General features: G+C 37.2%; 1 protein-coding gene and 1 long non-coding RNA gene across 3 annotated transcripts; both read right to left on the bottom strand.

Moving 5' to 3' along the window:
• Positions 1-2,149: 2,149 nt before the first annotated feature.
• LOC121418139 (tubulin beta chain-like) lies at positions 2,150-7,509 on the bottom strand. The gene is made up of 3 exons (XM_041611889.1): positions 7,337-7,509; positions 3,535-3,870; positions 2,150-3,114 (listed from the first exon to the last, which is right to left on the bottom strand). Exons 1-3 carry the CDS (start codon positions 7,391-7,393, stop codon positions 2,161-2,163), a joined length of 1,347 nt encoding a protein of 448 aa, XP_041467823.1. The 5' UTR covers positions 7,394-7,509; the 3' UTR covers positions 2,150-2,160.
• A 4,100-nt stretch (positions 7,510-11,609) lies between these two features.
• On the bottom strand, positions 11,610-16,857 carry LOC121418050. Of its 2 annotated transcripts, XR_005970423.1 has the most exons (4): positions 16,724-16,857; positions 14,343-14,428; positions 13,700-13,820; positions 11,610-11,807 (listed from the first exon to the last, which is right to left on the bottom strand). It is a non-coding gene; the product is annotated as an uncharacterized LOC121418050 (long non-coding RNA). The 2 variants fall into 2 exon arrangements; XR_005970424.1 differs by lacking the exon at positions 14,343-14,428 and having other exon boundaries at positions 16,724-16,855.
• Between the last annotated feature and the right edge of the window lie 9,603 nt (positions 16,858-26,460).

Below are 26,460 nucleotides of genomic sequence, written 5' to 3'. Positions count from 1 at the left end.
ATAATTTATTATTTTTTACTTTCAGGGTGGCAAATTGGGGGGGGCAAAATCTCATTTCCCCCCCCCATTTTTTTTTGTGCCCCAAGTGGCACCCTGCCCCCCCCCCTGCTTCCGGCGCCCTTGCCTCTGACACTGAAAATGCTCAATGAATGGTGCAGATGCGTGGAAAATATTGTTACGCCATCTTCGGCCTTTATACAGCGGCTGAGCGGTAGTCATTGAAACAAAATAATTAACTGACAGAGAGATCATCATTTAAATGCTTATGCATCATAATGTTCTATTTTGTATCAATATCAAAATAAAACAAAATACGAACAAATGGTTAATTCATTTTGGTTAACATTGTTCATTTTTATTTCTAGCCCCATGATATTTCATTATTAGAATTAGAAAACAAATCGAATTGGTACTCAGTTTCACGGCCATTGGAGCATTTGTATGCTACGTTATACTTACACCTTAAACATGCACATAATTTGTCGCAAATAGTCCTTAAACTTGGACAGTTATGGATTATTAATTTGGGTATATCAAAAATAACAATTAGGTTTAAACATTTAAAATCCCTGCTTTTCGTCGATTTCGTTTGTTCTTTTAAAGTATGTTGATGTCGACCATTCAGTATTTTCCATATGCTTTTGAACTTGAAGTTATGAATTAACAAAATGTACTTATTCTGACGAAATTAGGCATTGATTAACCATGTCACTACAACAGGGGCGTAGATAGCGGGGGATGGGGGGATGCATCCCCCCAGAATTTTATGTGGGGGGATGGTGTGTACAATCATCCCCCCAGGTTTCTGTGGGGGAAGAAGCAAAACTATACAGTAATAAAGCAATGAATGCTAGTTAAAATCAATCAATAATAATAGCAGTAATAATCATAACGTACAGCAATGACAAACATGATCAAAATTGGACTTTTATTCAGAGTCAATCATCTTATATGCATTTACAACTTGCAAGTTTTAAGTAATAACAACTGTCTTGCGTCGTCATATACATTTAAGGATCGTTATTCAGAGTTTCACCAAGTACAATAATTATGTATTTGCAAAGGAGATAAGTTCAAAATATTTCATTACAGATTTAAGAAAGTGTCGCTTAATCACTCCCTTTCAGAGCAATTGCTTTCATAACACATTAACACTGTTCAAACGAATTAATAAGAAATTACCTATACACATACACTGATCCTTTTCCCTGCTGGCATTTCCTTACCTATGTTTTTATCATAATCATCATAACAAGGTAAATAATAAGAAATGAATCGAAATTATAACAAGTTACTATCTATACAGTTTACTTCCGACAACCCGGTGAGGTTTATTTCATTTCCATACTTAATTCAATCAAGCCTTTGTAATCATGGTAATTTTAAACAGAGTGTGCTTATCATTTTAGTGTCCGCATATCTGCACGTGGATAAGAAATATAATGTTGAGCTTTTTTATTTTACCCCTACTACTATAATTGTAATTGATATTTTTTAGTTATTTGGCTGTTTATTTGTTTATTCCTTTAGTTGTTGATTCATTCGTTTGATCATTAACAATATCGCTACTTTTAAAAGAGTACTACTATACTAGTAAAATAAGGAATACTAGTTATTCTAGATCATGTTTAGCAGGACTGTCATGACCAAGATGATAACTAGACATCCGACAAATGACATTTCTCTTATGATCATCTTTACTCATTGTCATTAATCAAACAAAAGATTACTGCCATGAAAAATGTGCAAGGAAGTTTGTTTATTACTGGATGCCCTGTTTATTGCTGAAAGCAAAGTGATTAAAAGACACACGAGATAATCCATGAGGCAGATCGTGTTATTTTGTTATCTTTAACTCGTCTGCTTTGGCCCATGATATTTTGTTTTTATCGAGTACGTTATCTCCTTCATTCTTTATATTTATATATTAATTATATATATATATATATATATATATATATATATATATATATATATAAAGTATGACCCAGCTATAGGGATCATCCCCCCCCCCCCCGGTCTAAGGACCTGTCTACGCCACTGCACTACAACAGTCAAAGACGAAATCGCTGTAGAGTTATGATTGATTGTATCTCCATATGTCCAGGAATTTAGTTATCAATATTGTTATATTTGGTCAAAAATTTTAATCAAAGTAACTCAGGCTTCCTCGGGGTCGGCCTCCCCTTCTTCCTCTTCGAATTCACCCTCATCATCGATCGTGGCGTCCTGGTATTGCTGATACTCGGACACCAAGTCATTCATGTTGCTCTCAGCCTCAGTGAATTCCATCTCGTCCATACCCTCACCAGTGTACCAATGAAGGAAAGCCTTTCTCCTGAACATAGCGGTGAACTGCTCAGAGATGCGCTTGAAGATTTCCTGTATGGCGGTGTTGTTGCCAATGAAGGTAGCGGACATCTTCATACCTCTTGGAGGTATGTCACAAACTGCTGATTTGATATTGTTGGGGATCCACTCAACAAAGTAAGTACTGTTCTTTGTCTGCGTATTGAGAATCTGTTCGTCGACCTCTTTCATGGACATGCGACCACGGAACATTGTCGCTACGGTAAGGTAACGACCGTGACGAGGATCGCATGCGGCCATCATGTTCTTGGCATCGAACATCTGCTGGGTGAGCTCGGGGACTGTCAAGGCTTGGTACTGCTGGCTACCGCGGCTCGTCAAGGGTGAAAACCCAGGCATGAAGAAGTGAAGACGTGGAAAGGGCACCATGTTGACGGCAAGTTTGCGAAGGTCTGCGTTGAGCTGTCCAGGGAAACGAAGACTAGCGGTGATGCCACTCATGGCGTAAGATAGAATATGATTCAAATCACCATATGTAGGTGTGGTCAGTTTCAAGGTTCGGAAACAGATGTCGTAGAGGGCTTCGTTATCGATGCAATATGTTTCGTCTGTGTTTTCAACAAGCTGATGAACTGAAAGAGTGGCGTTGTAGGGTTCGACAACTACTTCAGAAACCTTCGGGGATGGAATAACACTGAATGTCATAAAGATCCTATCGGGATACTCCTCCTTTAGCTTGCTAATCAGCAAGGTACCCATGCCAGAACCGGTACCACCTCCTAGAGAATGTGTGAGTTGAAATCCCTGAAAGAAAATACGATGATTTATGCTATTTTAAGTTGTTAACATGGAAAACAGGATAAAAGGCAAAGAAAACGAATTGTCCTTATTTGGATAATGCAATAAATACTGAGAGTCATTATAACAAGACACCAAATTTATTTTTTCTCAGGCTGAAATTTAACATAATACTAAAGCTTACATGAAATATGAAATTAGACTCCATACGGGAAGGCGGTCGCTTCTTACGAGAAATAATAGGAAAGGGTATGTGTTATGGTTGTCATATAATTATTGAGGTCAGTGGCGCATCAAGACTAACTTCAAATTTCCTCTCTCATTATAAAAGCTAAGAACGTGGTGATTTACTGCTTGAATTTAACCGTTACGCAGAAATATTTAACCCTAGCTGCTACTAGTATTTCTGCTTCTGAGGGAGCCTACCTGTAGACAATCGCAGCTTTCGGCTTCTTTCCTAACAACATCAATCACGGCATCTACCAGCTCTGCTCCTTCAGTATAATGTCCCTTGGCCCAAACGTTCCCTGCTCCACTCTGTCCGAATATAAAATTGTCCGGGCGGAAGATCTGTCCGTACGGACCAGACCGGACTGAATCCATGGTTCCTGGCTCTAGATCGATGAGCACCGATCGCGGAACGTATCTACCTCCGTTGGCCTCGTTGAAGTAGACGTTGATGCGCTCCAATTGGAGATCGGAGTCGCCATGGTAAGCTCCTGTAGGGTCAACGCCATGCTCGTCACATGTGACTTCCCAGAACTGCGAAAAATGAACATTGAGTGTGAGCAAAATCAATTGACTGGCAGCCTGTTTTTTATAACGCGTTAGTTCAATAACTTCAAATTCATTAGGCGGACGAATTTTGGTAAATATGATATAAATGTGATGACGATAAATATTGACCAAACTAAAAATCCTTAGTATCTAATTACAGACAACGCTATTTTTTAGGTATTATGGTATGCCCCAAAGTTTAAAAACCATTCACGGCCTCTACAATTTAGCGCCACTGTCAGAGAAGAGATATGGCATTAGGGAAGTGATTCTACGTATTAATCATATAAAAGATGAATAATGATATTCCGCAAAATATAATACAGCATTTCACACATGGGTATAACATATATAAGCACCTTGGGTACTCATTTTAACATCGGGGCAGGGAAGGGCTCAGTGACTGGAAGTGTGACGGAGCGCCAGTGCCTCGGTGGGATTAGCCTCTTGTCGAGGCCTTGACGGCTGCTTCCCGAGCGAAGCGAGGGATTTCCTAATTCGCGAAGCGAATTAGGCCTGGCGCGAGCTTCGCTTTCTCCCTTGCTTCGCCATGTCCGCTCGAAAAGCAGCCGACAGGGACTCGACAAGAGGCTACGGTGGGATTCAAACTCACGACCCTGTGATTACAAGGCGAAATTCAGACCCTGCTACACCATTTCAATTCCACCACAGGAAATGTGGCATTTGACCCCCAAATATTGGTGTCTATGTCTAATCACCCTTCCGCCACCCTGACAGAAATTATAGTCATGCTATGACTATGACAAAAATGGTAACAAGGGTCATTAAAGTCCATATACTCGAGTATCATCTACACTGGCGTAAATCCGTGTTTATGGGTGGGGGGATGACTGAAATATTTTGGCATTTCTTTTGCAATCATGCTTTTAGATATGCAAGGATATTGTCATTGATATGTCCACAGTGGCGTGCCGTGGGTCACGGCATAGTGGGGGCACCAGCAAACTTGTTAAATCACTGAGTGAGCGCGAGCGCGCTCAGTTGCCAGTTATACTGACCTAATAGAGACATTTTAAAGACAATGTCATTAAACGGATATGTATCTCACTGATCAAATAATGCGAGCGCGGAGCGCGAGCTGAAATTTTTTATATTCACACCTAAAAGGGGACATTATAATCAAATTTGTGTAATCACGATAGGTACCTGTCTCGCTAAACAATGCGAGCGCGAAGCGCGAACTGAAATTTTCGTATATTTTGACCCAAAAAAAGCGAGATTTTAAGGAATATATTGTAGGAATCAAATAAGAGTATGCATATCTCACCATAGTCATCTAATGCGAGTTCCTAGCGCTTGCTGATTTTATTAGAATTACATCTAAACACATGAAACATTTTTGTAGTCATTGCAATCATGATTATCATACGCATCTCACTAATCAAATATTGCGAGCGCGAGCTGAAAATGTAGATAATTCAGACCTGAAGTGGGGCATTCTAAGGTTTCTTTGTAGGAATTAACTAAGACCATACGTATTTCATTTACCAACTGATGCGAGCGCAAAGCGCGAGTTGAAAATTTTTGATATTCAGATCAGAAGGATCTACCAAAGCTAAAGTATCCTCGCCAAAAACAAAAATCAAACAAAGGCGGAGGAATAGTTCTTCTCCCTCTCGACACCCTTAATGGTCACTAATTAATTTTATAAGACATAATACATAAAGTAATGTTGGAAATAAGCCATATCGTCTTTCATGGGCTATCCTGTCAAGCTATTTCGATATTGTACTATTATTAAATGGAAAGGGAAGTCAATCAATTCAGTGCAGATTTTTTAGAACCCTTATTGTGCCAGTAACACAGTTTCCCTTTGCCAGGTATATTACATGGGGTTAATTAGTATGCATGAGCAAACATGCTACTACATGTAGCACACAAATTTTTGGCATTATAAATTATATAATTTCCTCCTACTAAAACCTCGTCATTTTCTATCTATTGTCCACGGCGGACTGCACTTGCATATCAATTAATGGTGGTTAAGTCGCTGCCCGGAAAGCAGTAGATGGCAGGTTCGAACCCCACAAGTTCCAATTTTTTTCTCACTTATGATTTTCATTAAAGATCGAGCATGCGATCTTAAACACACAGGAGGAATGCCGAAAATTTGTTTGCAAATTACATTTAGCACAGCTACTATATCACTGTTCAGATGATACAGGGCTCTGGCAGCTTGGGTTTAAATCATGATCATTATGATTACCAACACTAACTTCCCTTTCAAGATATTAACGATTTTGAGGCCGAAGTACGTGGGACCGACCTGTTAAAGGGACACACTACATGGTGGTAATATAATTATGTGTAATAAAATCAGACCAGAAATAACTAAGGAAAAAGAAAAGATCACTGCGACTTGCATCTATCTGAATCTCAAATTGGCAATTTGGTCATTAAATTGTGATCAGTGCATGTTAAGACAATATTCCCAGTGTGATCCCATTTGTTATGCACTTATGTTCATTTCTTATGCATCTTGTCCTCAAGAGCTCAAAATATAATATTTTGTTATATGTTTCACAATTCTTGCAAAATAAGAAAATTTAGGTAATCTATTGGGGAGGGGATACCCTATATGGTATTAGCAAAAGCGGCCAGTTTAAACTTCCCATAAATGTAGTGATTGCACTATCTCACGTTTAGTTCTCACATTTGTACCATCTGCTTCTCGTAATTGCTTTTTTTTCTCAAAAATGGGTCGGAACTTTTATTTAAATTCATGCTGTAGATGTGTTACATTCACGACATGCACGATAAGAAGCAGTTTACTCCTCCACGGAAATAAAAGCAACACCGCCACCACCGGTCAAACATCCTGAAACACAAAATTGCAAAATAAATACAAGGACAAACAAACACTCCCATGAGCATGATCAGGATTACAGTTAGTTCAGTCAGCCGTACAATAGTTTGGAATATTACACTGCGAGAACCAAACATTTTTGTGATATTGCATGATGTAAAACAAATATTGACTACTTGTGCAGCTCGTGCAATAGTATAGACATGATAAACGTTATTATCTGGTCAAAATCGGACTCTTCCCTTAAACTATAAGCTCGTCTCGTGAAATTGAAAGTCTAAATTTGCCCTCACTGTATGTTTTTGTCATGTTGGAGTCAGGCTCTCAATGTATTACATAAACAGAAAGTGGAAACATCCTGTTTTTCGATGAGGAAGAGGAAGAGTAGAAAAAACAGGTTTAAGTCTGAATACATTGAGAAAGAAGTTTCATTTCCGATTTCGGGGAAGGTAGGGAATTATAGGCCTACGATGCCCTGCAGGTTCGGTGAACTACTATACTAGCCCAGTATTATAATAGCTCTGTATTTTTTTCCATAATACATCTACATGTATGCCTAATTCTTGTCAGTTTTTAGAGTTAATATCCTATATAAAGTTCTCTATAGAAATGAAGTAATATTACCTTTGATCCGATTTGGTTGCCGCACTGGCCAGTCTGCAAATGGACAATCTCCCTCATTTCTCTTCACTGTAATTCTGCTCAAATCAGTAATATCTTCGAAAAAGTATGATTGATTTCAAATGAGTGCGGTAGATTTGCATTGCACTATCAAATGATTTACCGGAGACGGGGAGTGGCAGTCTTTATATCAACATCGGGGTAGACTTTAAACCCATTCTTTAACTATGTTGCAATATTTTTTGGAGGTCGGTTTTAAAGTATACCCGAGGGCTTAACCTTTTACCGAATATACTATTTACATGCAGATGTAAATGTTAAGGGATCGTGTGAGAATCGCAAACTTTTGATTGATAAGGAAAATGAGTGTCAGTTGCCATCCGAATCATTTTATGGAAGATGGATAGAATATCAGGAATCTCTGAAAGAGTCATTATGATAACTGCCAGATAAGTTTTTTTTTAATATGTGAAAATCAAGAGATACTAAGATAACACATCGGAGAAGGACTTCGGAATTGACTGAGGTAAGGTACACTGTTTAAAATTCGAGATTTTCTGCCTTCAAAAGGCCATGTAATCAGGTGAATTTCCAAAGCTTTTTTTTTTTAGAAAATAAGTATTGGGGCTTATAACCATAGCACAATAAGGGCCGTACGTACAGACGAGATTTTCGGGGGTTCGTGTGACCACCCCACCCTCCCAAGAAAGTAGGCTTTTGTTTGTATGTGTGTGTGTGTTTTTTTCATTTTGTACAAAAATTATGACCCCCCTGATAGCAAAAACTGGGTAAAAAGACGTCATATTGACGTTATTTTACGACGAGTATCACGTCGTTTTGACGTCGTAAAAAGACGTCTTAAAGTCAAGAATTTGCACCAACGCACGTCGTCATATCAACGTCGTAAAATGACGTGATTATGACGTCTTAATAAGTCGAATACGACGTCTTTATGACGTTTTTACGCCATATTCCTGACCAGTATTACACGTCTTTATGACTTGATTATTACGTCATTAATGGTTACTTACAACGTCTTTATGACGTCTTTATAACGTATTCATTACCAGTATTATACGTCAGAATGACGTCGTATATTGACGTGATTATTATGTCATTAATGGTCACTTATGAAATCTTTATGACGTGATTATGACGTAATTAATAGTCACTTTATAACATATTTATGACCAGTATTAGACGTCATCTGGACATGATTTTAAGGTCTTTAATAGTCGACTACGATCGATGTCATAATGACGGAATTTTGACTTATTTTGACGTGAATCACGTGATAATGATTTACATATGAAATTGTACATGAAAACACAACTCGAAAATACAGTTAACCTAGCTTAGTTAAAAATATTAAAGAAATCAAATCATGGGTTGATCAGTTCCAATATTTTTACGATTGCAAGATTGACTGTAGGTCCAAGACTTGTCAAGAACAGACAAAACACAAACACCCATACACACAGTCACACACATTAAACGATAAATCAAATACACATTTCAATTATGAACTCAGTTACAAATATTTTATTAATAAATTCAAGAAATCGTGTAACAAAACTTTTTTTCCTTTAAGAATACAGTGTGTGGTGTATTCTTGTAAATACAACATACAAGTTGGATTTTACTCTTACAGGGTGCGGATTGCTTTCCCAAAAGTTTGACAAGCTAAAAAAAGGTAATTTGGCTTTCAGAATTGGCACCCCCCCCCATTCCGTGTCTGGTCAAAGAACTATGAAACCAGTTACAATGTCTGTTAACAAATACAGAGATACAATTTGGATAAATTGCCTATTCATCTATTGCCAACTCGTCCACTGTGATCATGGCCTACCTCATTTAGTCAAATGACAATTGGTCCATCAACGAAATATCTAACAACCATTTGGTCCAATAATCTTCTAATCACCAGCTTGTCTATGTCCATTTCATCTCATAACCAGTTGGTCTAATACCAATTTTCTTTCCCTTCATTTTGTCTGATTAACACTTATTACACTAAGTCCAATTAGACCAAATGGTATGGCAATTAAACCAATTGGTTATTCAGAAAAAATGGTGGGTGGACGAACTGATGGTAAACCAAATGATAGTGTTAGACTGATAAACCCATGTAGAGTCTGATATATTAAGGTAAATACAATACTGATGTCCAAGAAATATGGCTTCCAAGTACCTTATTTTAAACAAGAAATGGCTTACCCTGAACAATATGTCTGTGAAAATAATACCAGATTTGCAGCGATACTCAAATGGGAGCTCATATTTATTTGGATGTAAGCAACATGTATTCATTTTAAGTATGGTTTGTGATTGTCGCTTAAAAGTTTCACCTTGGTAACAGCAGTTTTCCATATATACATAATATGAAAAACACCCAAGTTTAAGGTGAATACTTCACTTGCATACATGAGTGAAATTCCTGACACCAGAGCCTGACCCAGTTAAAATATTTCTCGATATTGTGTAGCATGAGTTGTACTGCGTGAATATAATGCTGATATATAAGAAATAATTGCTTACAAGTATCAAAAATTTAACTAAAATGAGTAAATCAAATACCACATAAAATAAATTTTCTCTTTTAAAGGGGAATATAACCTTTGGAACAAATAGGCTTGTGTAGAAACAGAAAAATCAAAGAATAAGAATAAAGAAAGTTTGAGAAAAATCGGACAAATAATGAGAAAGTTATGAGCATTTGAGTATTGCAATCACTAATGCTATGGAGATAGCAAATTGGCAATGCGACAAAGATGTGTGATGTCACTTGTGAACAACTCTAGATATATTTCACTTGAATTGCCTCTTTTATCACATCTATCCATAGATCATGTGTTCTTTCTACATGAGGGCATGTAATACATATTTTTAAGAATACATCATGGATAAAGAGTTTGTATCATCATAAGAAAAAGCAAAAAGATACATTTTGAGGGTATTTTATAGTCCACCAAAGGGAAAGTTCATCAGTGACATCACACATCCTTGTCGCATTGCCAATGGGAGGATCTCCATAGCATTAGTGATTGCAATATTTAAATGCTCATAACTTTCTCATTATTTGTCCGATTTTTCTCAAACTTTTGTTGATCTGTTTCTTTGATTTTTCTGTTTTCACACAAGCTATCTTGTTCCAATGGTTTCATTCTCCTTTAAGTGAAATCAACTTTTTGTTGGCGTGGACTTCTCCTTTAAAGTATGTAACAATAAGGATCAGTGCGAACGACCCATCATTTTGCAAGTGCAGACCCAAAATAACTCAAAAAACGTGAATTTGTGTACAAATCCAATGCAAATAGTGTTTTTAGTCACAATTCATAAATTGTATCATTTTTCCATTTACTGCTTAAAATCAATTAAATTTATCTTTTTTTATGGTCAAAATGAAGTCCCTGACAATTTCCATTGAAAAAAACAATAAAAAACAAAAAGTCGAAAAACAGAGAAATACATAAGAAATTTAGAAAACAATAGAATGCTTAAGAAAATAAATGTGATGTTGAAATTTTTAAAAAATAAATTTGATCAGATGCCTATCTAGATTATGTGAAACAAAAAGTAGCATTCTAGGGGCATTATTTTATTAATTAGAGCAAACTTATGATTTTACGCATATATTGGCAAATTAATGAGCAATGAGATTTTTCACAGAATTATATATATTGAAATTTTGTAGATAATGCCATGGGTAACGCGCGTGCCAATTTCCGTCGCGATCGCGCGATGGACGACCGAGATCATAAGGGGGGGGGCTGAATCAGGCCCCCCCCCCCAGTCTTCTTAGGTGTTGAAATAGCCCAGTCTATTTAGGGTTAATAATCAATTAGCACAAAGGAAAGGTTCACTAGTCGTTCTTAAAATCAATCTTAACTTACTAACAGATTTATGAATCAGCCCACTGCACTCTAATGATGAGCAGACCAAGTTGCTCCTGAAAAATGTATTGTACTACATAATTACTTATTCCTATGTAAAGCATCTCTTAAATTATTATCCCCCTAAGTATAAGATTACCGGTAGACCAATTACTCTCTGCCAAAGACAATGGATCTGTTCTATGTTTCATATGATAAAATACAAAAGAACGTCTTTGATCCTCATTTGACCTGTGTTTTGCATATTAATGTTTTTTAAACTCAAAATTTCACAACCTTCTTATCTTAGTCAGATTTTGATGAAATTATCAGTGCTTCTTTGGTTTTTCTCTATTTTAATATTCAAATTACGTTTTGCTGGAGTCTACCTTTTCTTTGATAGGCTCCATTGTAATTTGGCAATGTAATTGGTCTAATGTTATATATTGGGGATAGCACAGATACCGTTTATAATATGTGCAAGCTTTATGCACTCTCATTGGCATATGAAGGATACCTGCAGGGTTGCTAGAAACCATATTCTATGTTTGATTGATCATCCATCTCTGAACTCATCAAGGAAGTACTTTATCTTGTGACACCTGTAAAAAAATAAAAGGGGGGTATTGAGAAACTTATAACAAACATAGCCAAACTATTTCATCTGCATGCAAAACTTAATGGTTCCAATTATCAATTCTTTTTATCGCATATTGCCAAAAGTCAGTGATCTACATTATCACTATCGATATCAATATCCATTGATATGAATATCAACATCAGGTGAGGGAGGACATTTGCTTATTCAGTTTATTTTATTCCAATCGCTCAGATGAAAACTTTTATATTCTGTTATATGAAATATGTAAAAATGAAAGGGTGCTAATTGCATTCACCTTTGTTTACCAGTCTAAACATTTAGAAGTAGAAAAAAAAATAAATGAGGGCATAAATGGGGCACTTAATAAGAGGTGAAAGAGGGGACACTGCAGAAGAGATATTTCACTATAAAAAAGGAGCGCAAGAGTGCAATAAAGACAATTTGAATCAATATTCAATTAAAAGAAAAACTCATAGAAGGGAACAGGGGTAGTATTTTGAGATCCATTTCATCTCTGAAAAAAGAATCCCTTAAAATCCCTTTGAATTGATATTCTTCTAAGAACAATTTCATCTTCATTTTATTATCACTCTAAGACACAAATGGGTGTGTCTTAGAGAGATAATTTCATCTTCATTTTATTATCTCTCTAAGACACACCCATTTGTGAAGCAACATCCAATGAGAAAGGCTGTAAATAAAATGCAGCAGTCTCATCTCATTCATCCAATGAAAATCTTTTACGCCAGATGTGGATTTAATCTTTTAATTAGTTACATATGTAAAAGTGCATAATTGATGTGTAATGTCGTTTTGATAGTGTCCCTAATCCCCGAAAGAGTGTAACATGGTCCAATAAAATCATTGTCTTTGCAAAAGCAAACAATACTCTTATTCTTATCATTGTTTAGATGTCTATTTCGCATCATAAAAATTGTCTAAGTTGCAAAAACAAACAATACTCTTATCATTGTTAAGATGTCACTTTTGCATCATTTTATGCATAATTTCAGAGAAAAATTTATTAAACTAGTCTTTTGAAATTTTTCATTAACCCTAATTCTGCCAGGGGAGGGAGAGGGCCATAATGCCCCCCCTCGACAATTTTTGCGATATCTGCTGCGCAAATTTTTTTGACCTCGCCGCTTACTGACTTTTTACTTTTAAGTCTAGCATAAATTATGAGACCAAATTTGTGACACCCGGGTGCGCGGTTACGACATTACACGTCAAAATGTAAGTGTATTTTTCATGTACAAATCCAATGCAAATAGTGTACCGGGTATTTAGCAAAAATTCAGAAACGTATCATTATTTCTACTTTTACTAATTAAACATTATTAATTTTGCCTTGTTTAAAAAAAAAATACATAAATTAAAAAAGCAATAAAATACATAAGAAATCGGTCTTGGCACCAGGATTTTTTTCATTCACAATTGTTAGGAATGCTATAAAGAATATTTCACCAAAAATAGCATTCTGTGAGCTTTATTTAGTGAATCAGAGCAAAAAGTATGATTTCATGAATAAAATACATAAGTTTCATGAATAAATTAGAAAATTAATTCCTACAAAATAAAAATAAAAGAATTCAGTGAAATTTACCAATGCAACTGCATTGGAAATGTCACTCTCTACCATCATGCAAATTTTCATTGTGATAGCGCAATCCGTGGCTGAGATCTTAAGGGGGCCCTAATGCCCCCAAGAATCAAAATACCCCAGGAGATTTAGGGTTAATCTACAGGAATAATGTTGGAGTATCAGTCACTGTCAATGATTACATAACTTTCCTTCATTCTCATTTTAACTTTGGAACAAATGAACTGAATCAAACATGGAGCTCATGTTCATGTAAAAAAATCCCTTCCAAAAGTGATAATTGTACTCACCACTACACAAAACAGCATATTTGCATGACTTTTGTTCCATCAGTCCATGTTGATGAAATCAGGATTGACACTGAATTAAATGTGGAGCGTAGAGTTGTTCCAACTGTCCCAGATGATGTCACTGAAATTGAAATGATTATTTATTTAGTCTATCGAGGTATACATGTCCTAAAGCTTCAGGTACTCACCACTCATTGCACATGCAATTTCAATGGCAAATGCACAATCTTCGTGACTCCTTTAGTATTAATATTTTGTACATAAAATTGCAAATTGTAGAGAAAACAAAAAATGCAGTTTTTTAGGTGTATGCACCTTCATTTATTTTTTTCCAACAATAGAAAATGCTTTAAAAACTGAGAACTGAGGAACAAGAAAAAAAATTGCATGATAAATCGAGTGTGTAGTAGCTATAAGGACACCTTCAAAATCGGGCGGCAAAATTCAAAGGTGTTTGGAAAAGATGGAAGCGATATTTTGGTTTGAGATATTTTCTAATCATAGTAAATTAATATATGATTTGCCACTTTTGGTTAGTGTCCATCACTACCAATTTTCAGACAGGGATTATTTTTTAGAAAAAACACATCTCTTCTGAATAGGGTCTATGTACAATTACATTTATAAGCAAGGCCAAGCCTACCTCAAGTGATGTTCGAGCAGGCTTTTCTCCTCTTCTTTACCGCTCCACTTCCCCGAACTTCAAGTCGGTGAACTCGTTCAGATACTCTGAGTGGCAAAGGTGGGGAAAAATGCATATTTATTGTAAAAAATATCCCCCAAAAGACATCAACAATAAATAAAAGCTAGATTTCTTGCTCTAATCCTCCGGTTACCTCAATAATACAAAATGCTATGCCTTGGAATGGAAATTTGAGTGTAAAAAAGGGGGTCCCCACTGCGGCACATACCCACCACACATTATGTACTAAGTACCTTGGCTCTAAGACCAAGTCAAGAGTAAGAAATTAAACTTGGCGCTAATGCAGTTTCGCACCAGCCGGTTACCAGCATACCTCATCACCAATATTTGTTCCCAAATGTCATGACAAGTCTCTTTGTCACATTTCGATGTCAATATATCCACCACTTTTCAAAATATCTTGATCGGGAATGGCTGTATTTCGGCTTCGATCTCAACGTCGTTGATCGACACGGCGTAGACATCGCTTCGCAGATCGCTTGGATTCACCGTGCAACGTAATGTTGATATGAACTGAAGTTAGCAACCAAATCATGCGAGAATGTGGCGAACAAACTGCCAGCATGCCGCATGCGAATCTATGTTCGCATGATTTGGTTGCTAACTTCCGTTCATATCAACATTACGGTGCACGGTGAATCCAAGCGATCCGCGAAGCAACACGGCGTAGACATCGCTTCGCAGATCGCTTGGATTCACCGTGCACCGTAATGTTGATATGAACTGAAGTTAGCAACCAAATCATGCGAGAATGTGGCGAACAAACTGCCAGCATGCCGCATGCGAATCTATGTTCGCATGATTTGGTTGCTAACTTCCGTTCATATCAACATTGCGGTGCACGGTGAATCCAAGCGATCCGCGAAGCGACACGGCGTAGACATCGCTTCGCAGATCGCTTGGATTCACAGTGCACCATAATGTTGATATGAACTGAAGTTAGCAACCAAATCATGCGAGAATGTGGCAAACAAACTGCCAGCATGCCGCATGCGAATCTATGTTCGCATGATTTGGTTGCTAACTTCCGTTCATATCAACATTACGGCGCACGGTGAATCCAAGCGATCCGCGAAGCGACACGGCGTAGACATCGCTTCGCAGATCGCTTGGATTCACAGTGCACCGTAATGTTGATATGAACTGAAGTTAGCAACCAAATCATGCGAGAATGTGGCAAACAAACTGCCAGCATGCCGCATGCGAATCTATGTTCGCATGATTTGGTTGCTAACTTCCGTTCATATCAACATTACGGCGCACGGTGAATCCAAGTGATCTGCGAAGCGATGTCTACGCCGTGTCGCTTCGCGGATCGCTTGGATTCACTGTGCACCGTAATGTTGATATGAACGGAAGTTAGCAACCAAATCATGCGAGCATAGATTCGCATGCGGCATGCTGGCAGTTTGTTCGCCACATTCTCGCATGATTTGGTTGCTAACTTCAGTTCATATCAACATTACGGTGCACAGTGAATCCAAGCGATCCGCGAAGCGATGTCGATCAACGACGTTGAGATCGAAGATGAAATACAGCCATTCCTGATCACAATATTTTGAAAAGTGGTGGATGTATTGACATCGAAATGTGACTGAGAGACTTGTCATGACATTTGGTAACAAGTATTGGTGATTAGGTGTGCTGGTAATCGGCCGGTGCGAAACTGCATTAGCGCCTTAAACTTTAATGCATTGTTGGTTGGGGGGGGGTAATTTTTACAATAAATAGGGCCTATTCATTTTATTTTTTCCCACCTTTGAAACTCGGAGTATCCGAATTACAAGTTCACCGAGTTGAGGTTCGGGTAGGTGGAGCGCAGTGTAGCGGTGGTTAAGTGGAGCCTGCACGGACATCACTTGAATTGAAGGTACATGTAATGTAGGCCAAGCCAAAGCCTTAGGCCTATGAAAAAGGCAAGGAAAGGGCACTGTGCAGAGCACCACCACCATGCATGGCTGACAACGTCCACACCATACAAATTAGAGAATAATCAATAGGGTCTAAAATTATTCTTTGAGATCAAATTTAAGAAGTCATAAGAATGTATTTCAACGTTTGATGATTGGTTTTAAAGATGAAAGCAAAGAAAAAGTTTTTACATGTTCACAGTCAAAACAGCAAACGCCACGGCTCGAGAGCCGTTGTCATCGCCACAACTCTAGGGTTCGACTTCACGTACCGTACCGTTCGGTACTTACGCCGGCACGCACGATACCGCAGGTTGAAATAACTTCATCAGTGATAGGTTATTCTGATTTCTACTGATACTCCAGCTAATTTAGCATATATAGAATATTAGTATACATGTAAATGCTTACCCTGAAGTGTCTTGACATGTCAAAAAAGGGCAGGCAGTCAATTGAGAACAAGTTATTACGGACGTCGATTGCACGATCCAGCACTTTGACTCGACTTCGTTCATTAACGGTTGCATTTTCAAATACACGAATCACGTGCGCGCTCTGATCTGCTGACGATCGGACTTGGCATTTAGTCTTCATTCGAAACATGTTTTGGTTGAAGTGTCAAATGAAATATCAATTTTCGACGACGACCTACCCGGGCGACCTACAGAACCTTTAAACATTTATGCTAAAGAAAACACCGGGAGAAAAATAAAGGGAACATTTTGAAAACGTATTTGTAGTATGCATTGGCGGCGGAAGCCAACAAAATTTAGGGGGGGGGTCCATCTGAAATTTTGGGATGCATGGTCCATCTGAAATTTAGGGATGGACGCAGGCAAAAAAATTGACATTTGAATTTAGGGGAGTGGATTACCAAAAATATTTGACAAGCAAAAAAAAGGGGGGTTATCAACCTAAATTTTAGGGAGGGGGGGGGACACAAACATTTCAGGGAGGGGTGGGGGCCCACGTGAATTAAGGGGGATGCATGCAGGAAACAAAGTAGACAAGCAAAAAAAAAGGTTATTATATCAACAAACAAATTAGAAGGGGGAACGTCCCCCCATTCTGTCCCCCCCCGCGCTTTCGCTGCCTATGGTTGTATATATATATATAAATGTTTTCATAATGAGGTCATATAAAATTGTAAATGCACTCGTCGTGAAGGTGTTGTGGCTCAGTGGATAAGTCTGCGGACTGTGAACCACAAGGACCGGGGTTCAAATCCCACCGCAGCACGTCCTTTGGCAAGGCGTTTATCTACAATTGCCACTCTCGACCCAGGTGTAGTAAATGGGTACCCGGTAGGAAGAAATTCCTTGGAATGCTCGATGCGCCCGATCAGGGTAGCCGTGCTAAAGCCGGGGTAATGGTATGCAGCGCTTAGAAACATTTGTATTAAGCGCTATATAAATGTTGCATATTATTATTATAATCACGTTATATATTTTGGTCATGCAAAATAGTAAATTTACTCGTGACTGGTTGATTAATTACGTCATAATCACATCATTATCTGGTCATATAAAATTGTAATATATTCGTCTTTGATTTGTCAATATATGACGTCATATTTAGGTCATATTCTGGTCATGCAAAACTGTAAATTTTACTTGTCATTGAATGGTCAATTAATGACGTCATAATCACGTCAAAATCTGGTCATGTAAAATTGTGGATAGACTCGTCGTTGATTTGTCAATAAATGAGGTCATAATCACATCATATTCTGGTCATGCAAAATTTTAAATTTAATCGTCATTGACTGGTGAATTAATGACGTCATAATCACGTCATAATCTGGTCAAATAAAAATGCAACATAAACTCGGCGTTAAAAATGGTCGCAATTACGTCATAAAGACGTCATATTTATTGTCTACGACCAGTATGCCGAGAATACGACGTAATTATCACGTGATTATGACCATGTCTGCTATCAGGGCCATGATTGGAGTGATAACATTTCTCTTTTCTTTAGTTTTAAGTATTGCTTGTAATTTTGGTTGGAAAGAAATATGGCCGGGAATGAAGCACCTTTACCCCCAATACCATGGCCACGACCTCCTCCCCCCCCCCCCCCCTCCTCCCCCTTCATTGCACCCCATAGACATCATTCGTGCAAAGTAGGAATTAGCTTTCAATATACTCGGATGAGGAAAATATAAAGATAATTCATCTCTGCCAATTTCATCGAATTTGTAGTGATGGTTCATTGCATAAACAGCTCTGTGCCTATGTGATAATCCAAATTATTAAATACATAGAGGCCGTTATGGTTCACCTTTGCACCCGTCAAGTGTCGCGGAAGGCCCGCTGCAGCGAATTTGCTACTTGTAACTTTTCTGAGCTGATCCCCAGTAGTAGTCAGCTTTACACACACAAATGACGGATACATGAAGTCACAGCGCTATATTCATCGCATGAGGTCACTGTGTGTGTGATGAACGTGGAACCGAATACGTGTCAATGAGAGCATTATAACGATGCATCCAGGTTCCTTATATTTTGTTTGCTCGGTGCAGAGACGAGCTAAGAAGATTATGACTGATTATTACGCCTCTTTCTTATTCGATTTGAATAAACATGTTTGGAAATAAATGATCAGGATGGCCAATTTGCCCGAGTTGATAACATACTCAACCCCTTCTTTACTATCGTTTATATATTTAGGCCCTAAAAAAATGCAAGGTAAGCTGAAATAACAATATAAATGTAGTTTTGATAATAGTGGTAATAGTGTCGATTATGATAATAAAAATAATAATAACAATTATAATAATAATGATTATCATGTTGATGATAATGAAAATATTACACAAAAATAGCAATAATGATGATGATACCGACAACATAATGAAGAATATCCTCGAGCAAGAAGCTCCGTTTGATCTTATCCACCCCCGTGCTATTCATCAAAGTATTATCAAGAAAAATAATTTGTATCAACTCTCATTCCTCTTTCTCACATGAAAAAATCTGAGCATCAAAATAAACGTAAAAGAGAAAGGTAATGTTAAATCTTTCGCAAGCCAAAGAGCGCCACCATACGCCTCTAGTTGAGATTCTAGTCAGGTAATGAGTCATAATCCACAGAGGTGCCATGAGCCTAATTACATCAGGAGGGCTCAAGATATTCGTTCGACCCAACCCATTCAAATTTTTTTCAATTTGATGTTGCTGATTGACAAAACTGTATGAATATGATTCAAAATCTAACACTGATTCTAGAAATGGTAACTACTGAACTTCCTTCGACCAAATTGAGAAGATAAAAAAGTGACTTGGAACTATTTTTTTGACTGGCGGACTAATTAGGGCTATTTTACTGTTTGAGTCGATAAATTTGATCCGCTCATAGTTATCTTCATAAATGGCAATTTATTTTTTAAATGAGCTGGCTACGCTACCCTTTCCTGGTCAGATATGGAATGCCAGATATATATCCTATCCAATGGTAGTAAACATTCCACCCTCTAATTTCACATTTATTTTTTATGAATTTTTCAAAAGTGCCATTTTAACACACAAGTCTATGGGGAATGTTTTACGCGCGTGACACCTATAAGTAATATGGGAAATCCCTAGTAGTGGATGGAATTCCTGGCCAAACTCTTCAGTAGCAAACAATTTCTCACTGATATCAATATGTTTAGTCATCAAGAGGTGCAAAGAATTGATTTAATGGCTAGCAAGGCCATATCAGCTAAAGTTAGTAGGTCTGTGTATATGTAAGCCTATATGTAGACTGGTCAATGTATAGAGCGTCTATGCCTCTTTTTGTTCTGATTCATCATTGGTATGTGTTAATGTACATCACATACTTAATATTAGAAAGACCTTTACAAATTGCTCATGTTAAAGGAAAGGGGTAGAGAGGAGCTTTGAGAACTTTACTGAAGAGAACTAGAGTGGTACCTTCAAGAAGGTATTTAGAAAAAGGCACAGAGTAAGGTAAGGTATCTAAGGGCTAATAGTGCTCAACTATGGAGGGATGGGGGGTGTGGCTGTGTGCTCCAATCTTAGTCTACCCCCCCCCCCCCTCTTTATAAGCCATGCCATCTATGAAATCATCTTTCTCTTTCTATCTCTCTTTTTTTCTCTCTCTCTCTTCTATCTAATTTTATGTATCTCTTCCTTCTTACATCTGAGAGGCAATAGCCCTAGGAAAATTTTGATATAATAGGTCAAATGCAAATGTACTAAAGTAGTATGTTCTTATACTTTTATTGTTTCCTCATTCAATCTCATGTATATCTGGTAATTTTGTTTGAGGCAGTTCTGGTATCCTGATATCTACACAAAATTTAATACACCTTTATATTACAATTAATAGGGACCTATTGTCATTACATTCACTTCTGGGCTGTATGCAGGCAGGATATGTATGCATCCATATAGTGAATATAACATGTATGAGTAATACATTAAAATGGGTCATTGCATAGAAAATAGGCATTTTCAATGCATTTCTTTGTGCTAGTGTGAGTGTACAGATATGAAAGAATAGCAAAGTAGCTATTCAATAAAATAAAATTCATAGGTCATATAATATAGGTGCCATGAGCCTAATTACATCAGGAGGGCTCAAGATATTCGTTCGACCCAACCCATTCAAATTTTTTTCAATTTGATGTTGCTGATTGACAAAACTGGATGAATATGATTCAAAATCTAACACTGATTCTAGAAATGGTTACTACTGAACTTCCTTCGACCAAATTGAGAAGATAAAAAAGTGACTTGGAACTATTTTTTTGACTGGCGGACTAATTAGGGCTATTTTACTGTTTGAGTCGATAAATTTGATCCGTTCATAGTTATCTTCATAAATGGCAATTTATTTTTTAAATGAGCTGGCTACGCTACCCTTTCCTGGTCAGATATGGAATGCCAGATATATATCCTATCCAATGGTAGTAAACATTCCACCCTCTAATTTCACATTTATTTTTTATGAATTTTTCAAAAGTGCCATTTTAACACACAAGTCTATGGGGAATGTTTTACGCGCGTGACACCTATAAGTAATATGGGAAATCCCTAGTAGTGGATGGAATTCCTGGCCAAACTCTTCAGTAGCAAACAATTTCTCACTGATATCAATATGTTTAGTCATCAAGAGGTGCAAAGAATTGATTTAATGGCTAGCAAGGCCATATCAGCTAAAGTTAGTAGGTCTGTGTATATGTAAGCCTATATGTAGACTGGTCAATGTATAGAGCGTCTATGCCTCTTTTTGTTCTGATTCATCATTGGTATGTGTTAATGTACATCACATACTTAATATTAGAAAGACCTTTACAAATTGCTCATGTTAAAGGAAAGGGGTAGAGAGGAGCTTTGAGAACTTTACTGAAGAGAACTAGAGTGGTACCTTCAAGAAGGTATTTAGAAAAAGGCACAGAGTAAGGTAAGGTATCTAAGGGCTAATAGTGCTCAACTATGGAGGGATGGGGGGTGTGGCTGTGTGCTCCAATCTTAGTCTACCCCCCCCCCCCCCCCCCTCTTTATAAGCCATGCCATCTATGAAATCATCTTTCTCTTTCTATCTCTCTTTTTTTCTCTCTCTCTCTTCTATCTAATTTTATGTATCTCTTCCTTCTTACATCTGAGAGGCAATAGCCCTAGGAAAATTTTGATATAATAGGTCAAATGCAAATGTACTAAAGTAGTATGTTCTTATACTTTTATTGTTTCCTCATTCAATCTCATGTATATCTGGTAATTTTGTTTGAGGCAGTTCTGGTATCCTGATATCTACACAAAATTTAATACACCTTTATATTACAATTAATAGGGACCTATTGTCATTACATTCACTTCTGGGCTGTATGCAGGCAGGATATGTATGCATCCATATAGTGAATATAACATGTATGAGTAATACATTAAAATGGGTCATTGCATAGAAAATAGGCATTTTCAATGCATTTCTTTGTGCTAGTGTGAGTGTACAGATATGAAAGAATAGCAAAGTAGCTATTCAATAAAATAAAATTCATAGGTCATATAATATAGGTGCCATGAGCCTAATTACATCAGGAGGGCTCAAGATATTCGTTCGACCCAACCCATTCAAATTTTTTTCAATTTGATGTTGCTGATTGACAAAACTGGATGAATATGATTCAAAATCTAACACTGATTCTAGAAATGGTTACTACTGAACTTCCTTCGACCAAATTGAGAAGATAAAAAAGTGACTTGGAACTATTTTTTTGACTGGCGGACTAATTAGGGCTATTTTACTGTTTGAGTCGATAAATTTGATCCGCTCATAGTTATCTTCATAAATGGCAATTTATTTTTTAAATGAGCTGGCTACGCTACCCTTTCCTGGTCAGATATGGAATGCCAGATATATATCCTATCCAATGGTAGTAAACATTCCACCCTCTAATTTCACATTTATTTTTTATGAATTTTTCAAAAGTGCCATTTTAACACACAAGTCTATGGGGAATGTTTTACGCGCGTGACACCTATAAGTAATATGGGAAATCCCTAGTAGTGGATGGAATTCCTGGCCAAACTCTTCAGTAGCAAACAATTTCTCACTGATATCAATATGTTTAGTCATCAAGAGGTGCAAAGAATTGATTTAATGGCTAGCAAGGCCATATCAGCTAAAGTTAGTAGGTCTGTGTATATGTAAGCCTATATGTAGACTGGTCAATGTATAGAGCGTCTATGCCTCTTTTTGTTCTGATTCATCATTGGTATGTGTTAATGTACATCACATACTTAATATTAGAAAGACCTTTACAAATTGCTCATGTTAAAGGAAAGGGGTAGAGAGGAGCTTTGAGAACTTTACTGAAGAGAACTAGAGTGGTACCTTCAAGAAGGTATTTAGAAAAAGGCACAGAGTAAGGTAAGGTATCTAAGGGCTAATAGTGCTCAACTATGGAGGGATGGGGGGTGTGGCTGTGTGCTCCAATCTTAGTCTACCCCCCCCCCCCCTCTTTATAAGCCATGCCATCTATGAAATCATCTTTCTCTTTCTATCTCTCTTTTTTTCTCTCTCTCTCTTCTATCTAATTTTATGTATCTCTTCCTTCTTACATCTGAGAGGCAATAGCCCTAGGAAAATTTTGATATAATAGGTCAAATGCAAATGTACTAAAGTAGTATGTTCTTATACTTTTATTGTTTCCTCATTCAATCTCATGTATATCTGGTAATTTTGTTTGAGGCAGTTCTGGTATCCTGATATCTACACAAAATTTAATACACCTTTATATTACAATTAATAGGGACCTATTGTCATTACATTCACTTCTGGGCTGTATGCAGGCAGGATATGTATGCATCCATATAGTGAATATAACATGTATGAGTAATACATTAAAATGGGTCATTGCATAGAAAATAGGCATTTTCAATGCATTTCTTTGTGCTAGTGTGAGTGTACAGATATGAAAGAATAGCAAAGTAGCTATTCAATAAAATAAAATTCATAGGTCATATAATATAGGTGCCATGAGCCTAATTACATCAGGAGGGCTCAAGATATTCGTTCGACCCAACCCATTCAAATTTTTTTCAATTTGATGTTGCTGATTGACAAAACTGGATGAATATGATTCAAAATCTAACACTGATTCTAGAAATGGTTACTACTGAACTTCCTTCGACCAAATTGAGAAGATAAAAAAGTGACTTGGAACTATTTTTTTGACTGGCGGACTAATTAGGGCTATTTTACTGTTTGAGTCGATAAATTTGATCCGCTCATAGTTATCTTCATAAATGGCAATTTATTTTTTAAATGAGCTGGCTACGCTACCCTTTCCTGGTCAGATATGGAATGCCAGATATATATCCTATCCAATGGTAGTAAACATTCCACCCTCTAATTTCACATTTATTTTTTATGAATTTTTCAAAAGTGCCATTTTAACACACAAGTCTATGGGGAATGTTTTACGCGCGTGACACCTATAAGTAATATGGGAAATCCCTAGTAGTGGATGGAATTCCTGGCCAAACTCTTCAGTAGCAAACAATTTCTCACTGATATCAATATGTTTAGTCATCAAGAGGTGCAAAGAATTGATTTAATGGCTAGCAAGGCCATATCAGCTAAAGTTAGTAGGTCTGTGTATATGTAAGCCTATATGTAGACTGGTCAATGTATAGAGCGTCTATGCCTCTTTTTGTTCTGATTCATCATTGGTATGTGTTAATGTACATCACATACTTAATATTAGAAAGACCTTTACAAATTGCTCATGTTAAAGGAAAGGGGTAGAGAGGAGCTTTGAGAACTTTACTGAAGAGAACTAGAGTGGTACCTTCAAGAAGGTATTTAGAAAAAGGCACAGAGTAAGGTAAGGTATCTAAGGGCTAATAGTGCTCAACTATGGAGGGATGGGGGGTGTGGCTGTGTGCTCCAATCTTAGTCTACCCCCCCCCCCCCCTCTTTATAAGCCATGCCATCTATGAAATCATCTTTCTCTTTCTATCTCTCTTTTTTTCTCTCTCTCTCTTCTATCTAATTTTATGTATCTCTTCCTTCTTACATCTGAGAGGCAATAGCCCTAGGAAAATTTTGATATAATAGGTCAAATGCAAATGTACTAAAGTAGTATGTTCTTATACTTTTATTGTTTCCTCATTCAATCTCATGTATATCTGGTAATTTTGTTTGAGGCAGTTCTGGTATCCTGATATCTACACAAAATTTAATACACCTTTATATTACAATTAATAGGGACCTATTGTCATTACATTCACTTCTGGGCTGTATGCAGGCAGGATATGTATGCATCCATATAGTGAATATAACATGTATGAGTAATACATTAAAATGGGTCATTGCATAGAAAATAGGCATTTTCAATGCATTTCTTTGTGCTAGTGTGAGTGTACAGATATGAAAGAATAGCAAAGTAGCTATTCAATAAAATAAAATTCATAGGTCATATAATATAGGTGCCATGAGCCTAATTACATCAGGAGGGCTCAAGATATTCGTTCGACCCAACCCATTCAAATTTTTTTCAATTTGATGTTGCTGATTGACAAAACTGTATGAATATGATTCAAAATCTAACACTGATTCTAGAAATGGTTACTACTGAACTTCCTTCGACCAAATTGAGAAGATAAAAAAGTGACTTGGAACTATTTTTTTGACTGGCGGACTAATTAGGGCTATTTTACTGTTTGAGTCGATAAATTTGATCCGTTCATAGTTATCTTCATAAATGGCAATTTATTTTTTAAATGAGCTGGCTACGCTACCCTTTCCTGGTCAGATATGGAATGCCAGATATATATCCTATCCAATGGTAGTAAACATTCCACCCTCTAATTTCACATTTATTTTTTATGAATTTTTCAAAAGTGCCATTTTAACACACAAGTCTATGGGGAATGTTTTACGCGCGTGACACCCAGAGTAGTTGCTAGCCATACTACATAGACTTTCTCATCATCCTATAACCGGGTATACCCATTTAGCACCTGGGTGGAGAGTGGCAAAGTGTTGATTAACACCTTGCTCATTGACGCTAGGCCGTGGTGGGATTCGAACACACGACCCTCTAATTACAAGACGACTGCAGTCAGAACAATTGCACCATCGCACAGTGGGCCGGGGTGAAACAAAAGTGCGCCAAAAGTCATTTTGGGCAATTTCAGATTTTTAATTTTTGTCATGCCCAGCTGAAAGATAACACTTTGAAGAATACTTCAGTAAAATATTTCATTCCGGAGTTTGCATAAAGGTTGTCAATTTCCTACCTCAAATCGTAAAATGTGACATTTTGCGAAATGTCGCGTATATGACAACCTAGTTGAAAAACAGGCCATTTCACAAGAGGTTTTTCATTTAGGAAAGTGAAATGGCTCCCACATAATCCTGATATATTATTTTTTTCGTGTGAAATGGTTCACAGTAGATAAAAGACACCTTTCAGGAGGTTTATAGGATGATTATTCCTCGAAATTGGCCTCGAAATCCATGTTTTTTGCATTTACATTAGAAGCGTTTAGATTTCCGTGGATTTCCGTCTAAATTCTATAAGCATCATTTTGCCAAATGTCTAAGCTTTAAGTCGATACCAAATTTAGCTGCCCGTTTTTGCCCGTTTTCATGTTAGAGCCGATTTAACTTGACACAACACCCCAAAAAGCTGT

This window comes from Lytechinus variegatus, chromosome 1 (genome assembly GCF_018143015.1).
Source record: "Lytechinus variegatus isolate NC3 chromosome 1, Lvar_3.0, whole genome shotgun sequence".
Classification (NCBI taxonomy): Eukaryota; Metazoa; Echinodermata; class Echinoidea; order Temnopleuroida; family Toxopneustidae; genus Lytechinus; species Lytechinus variegatus.
The sequence above is the reverse complement of the archived record's forward strand: the minus strand, read 5'-3'. Positions and strand labels throughout refer to the sequence as shown.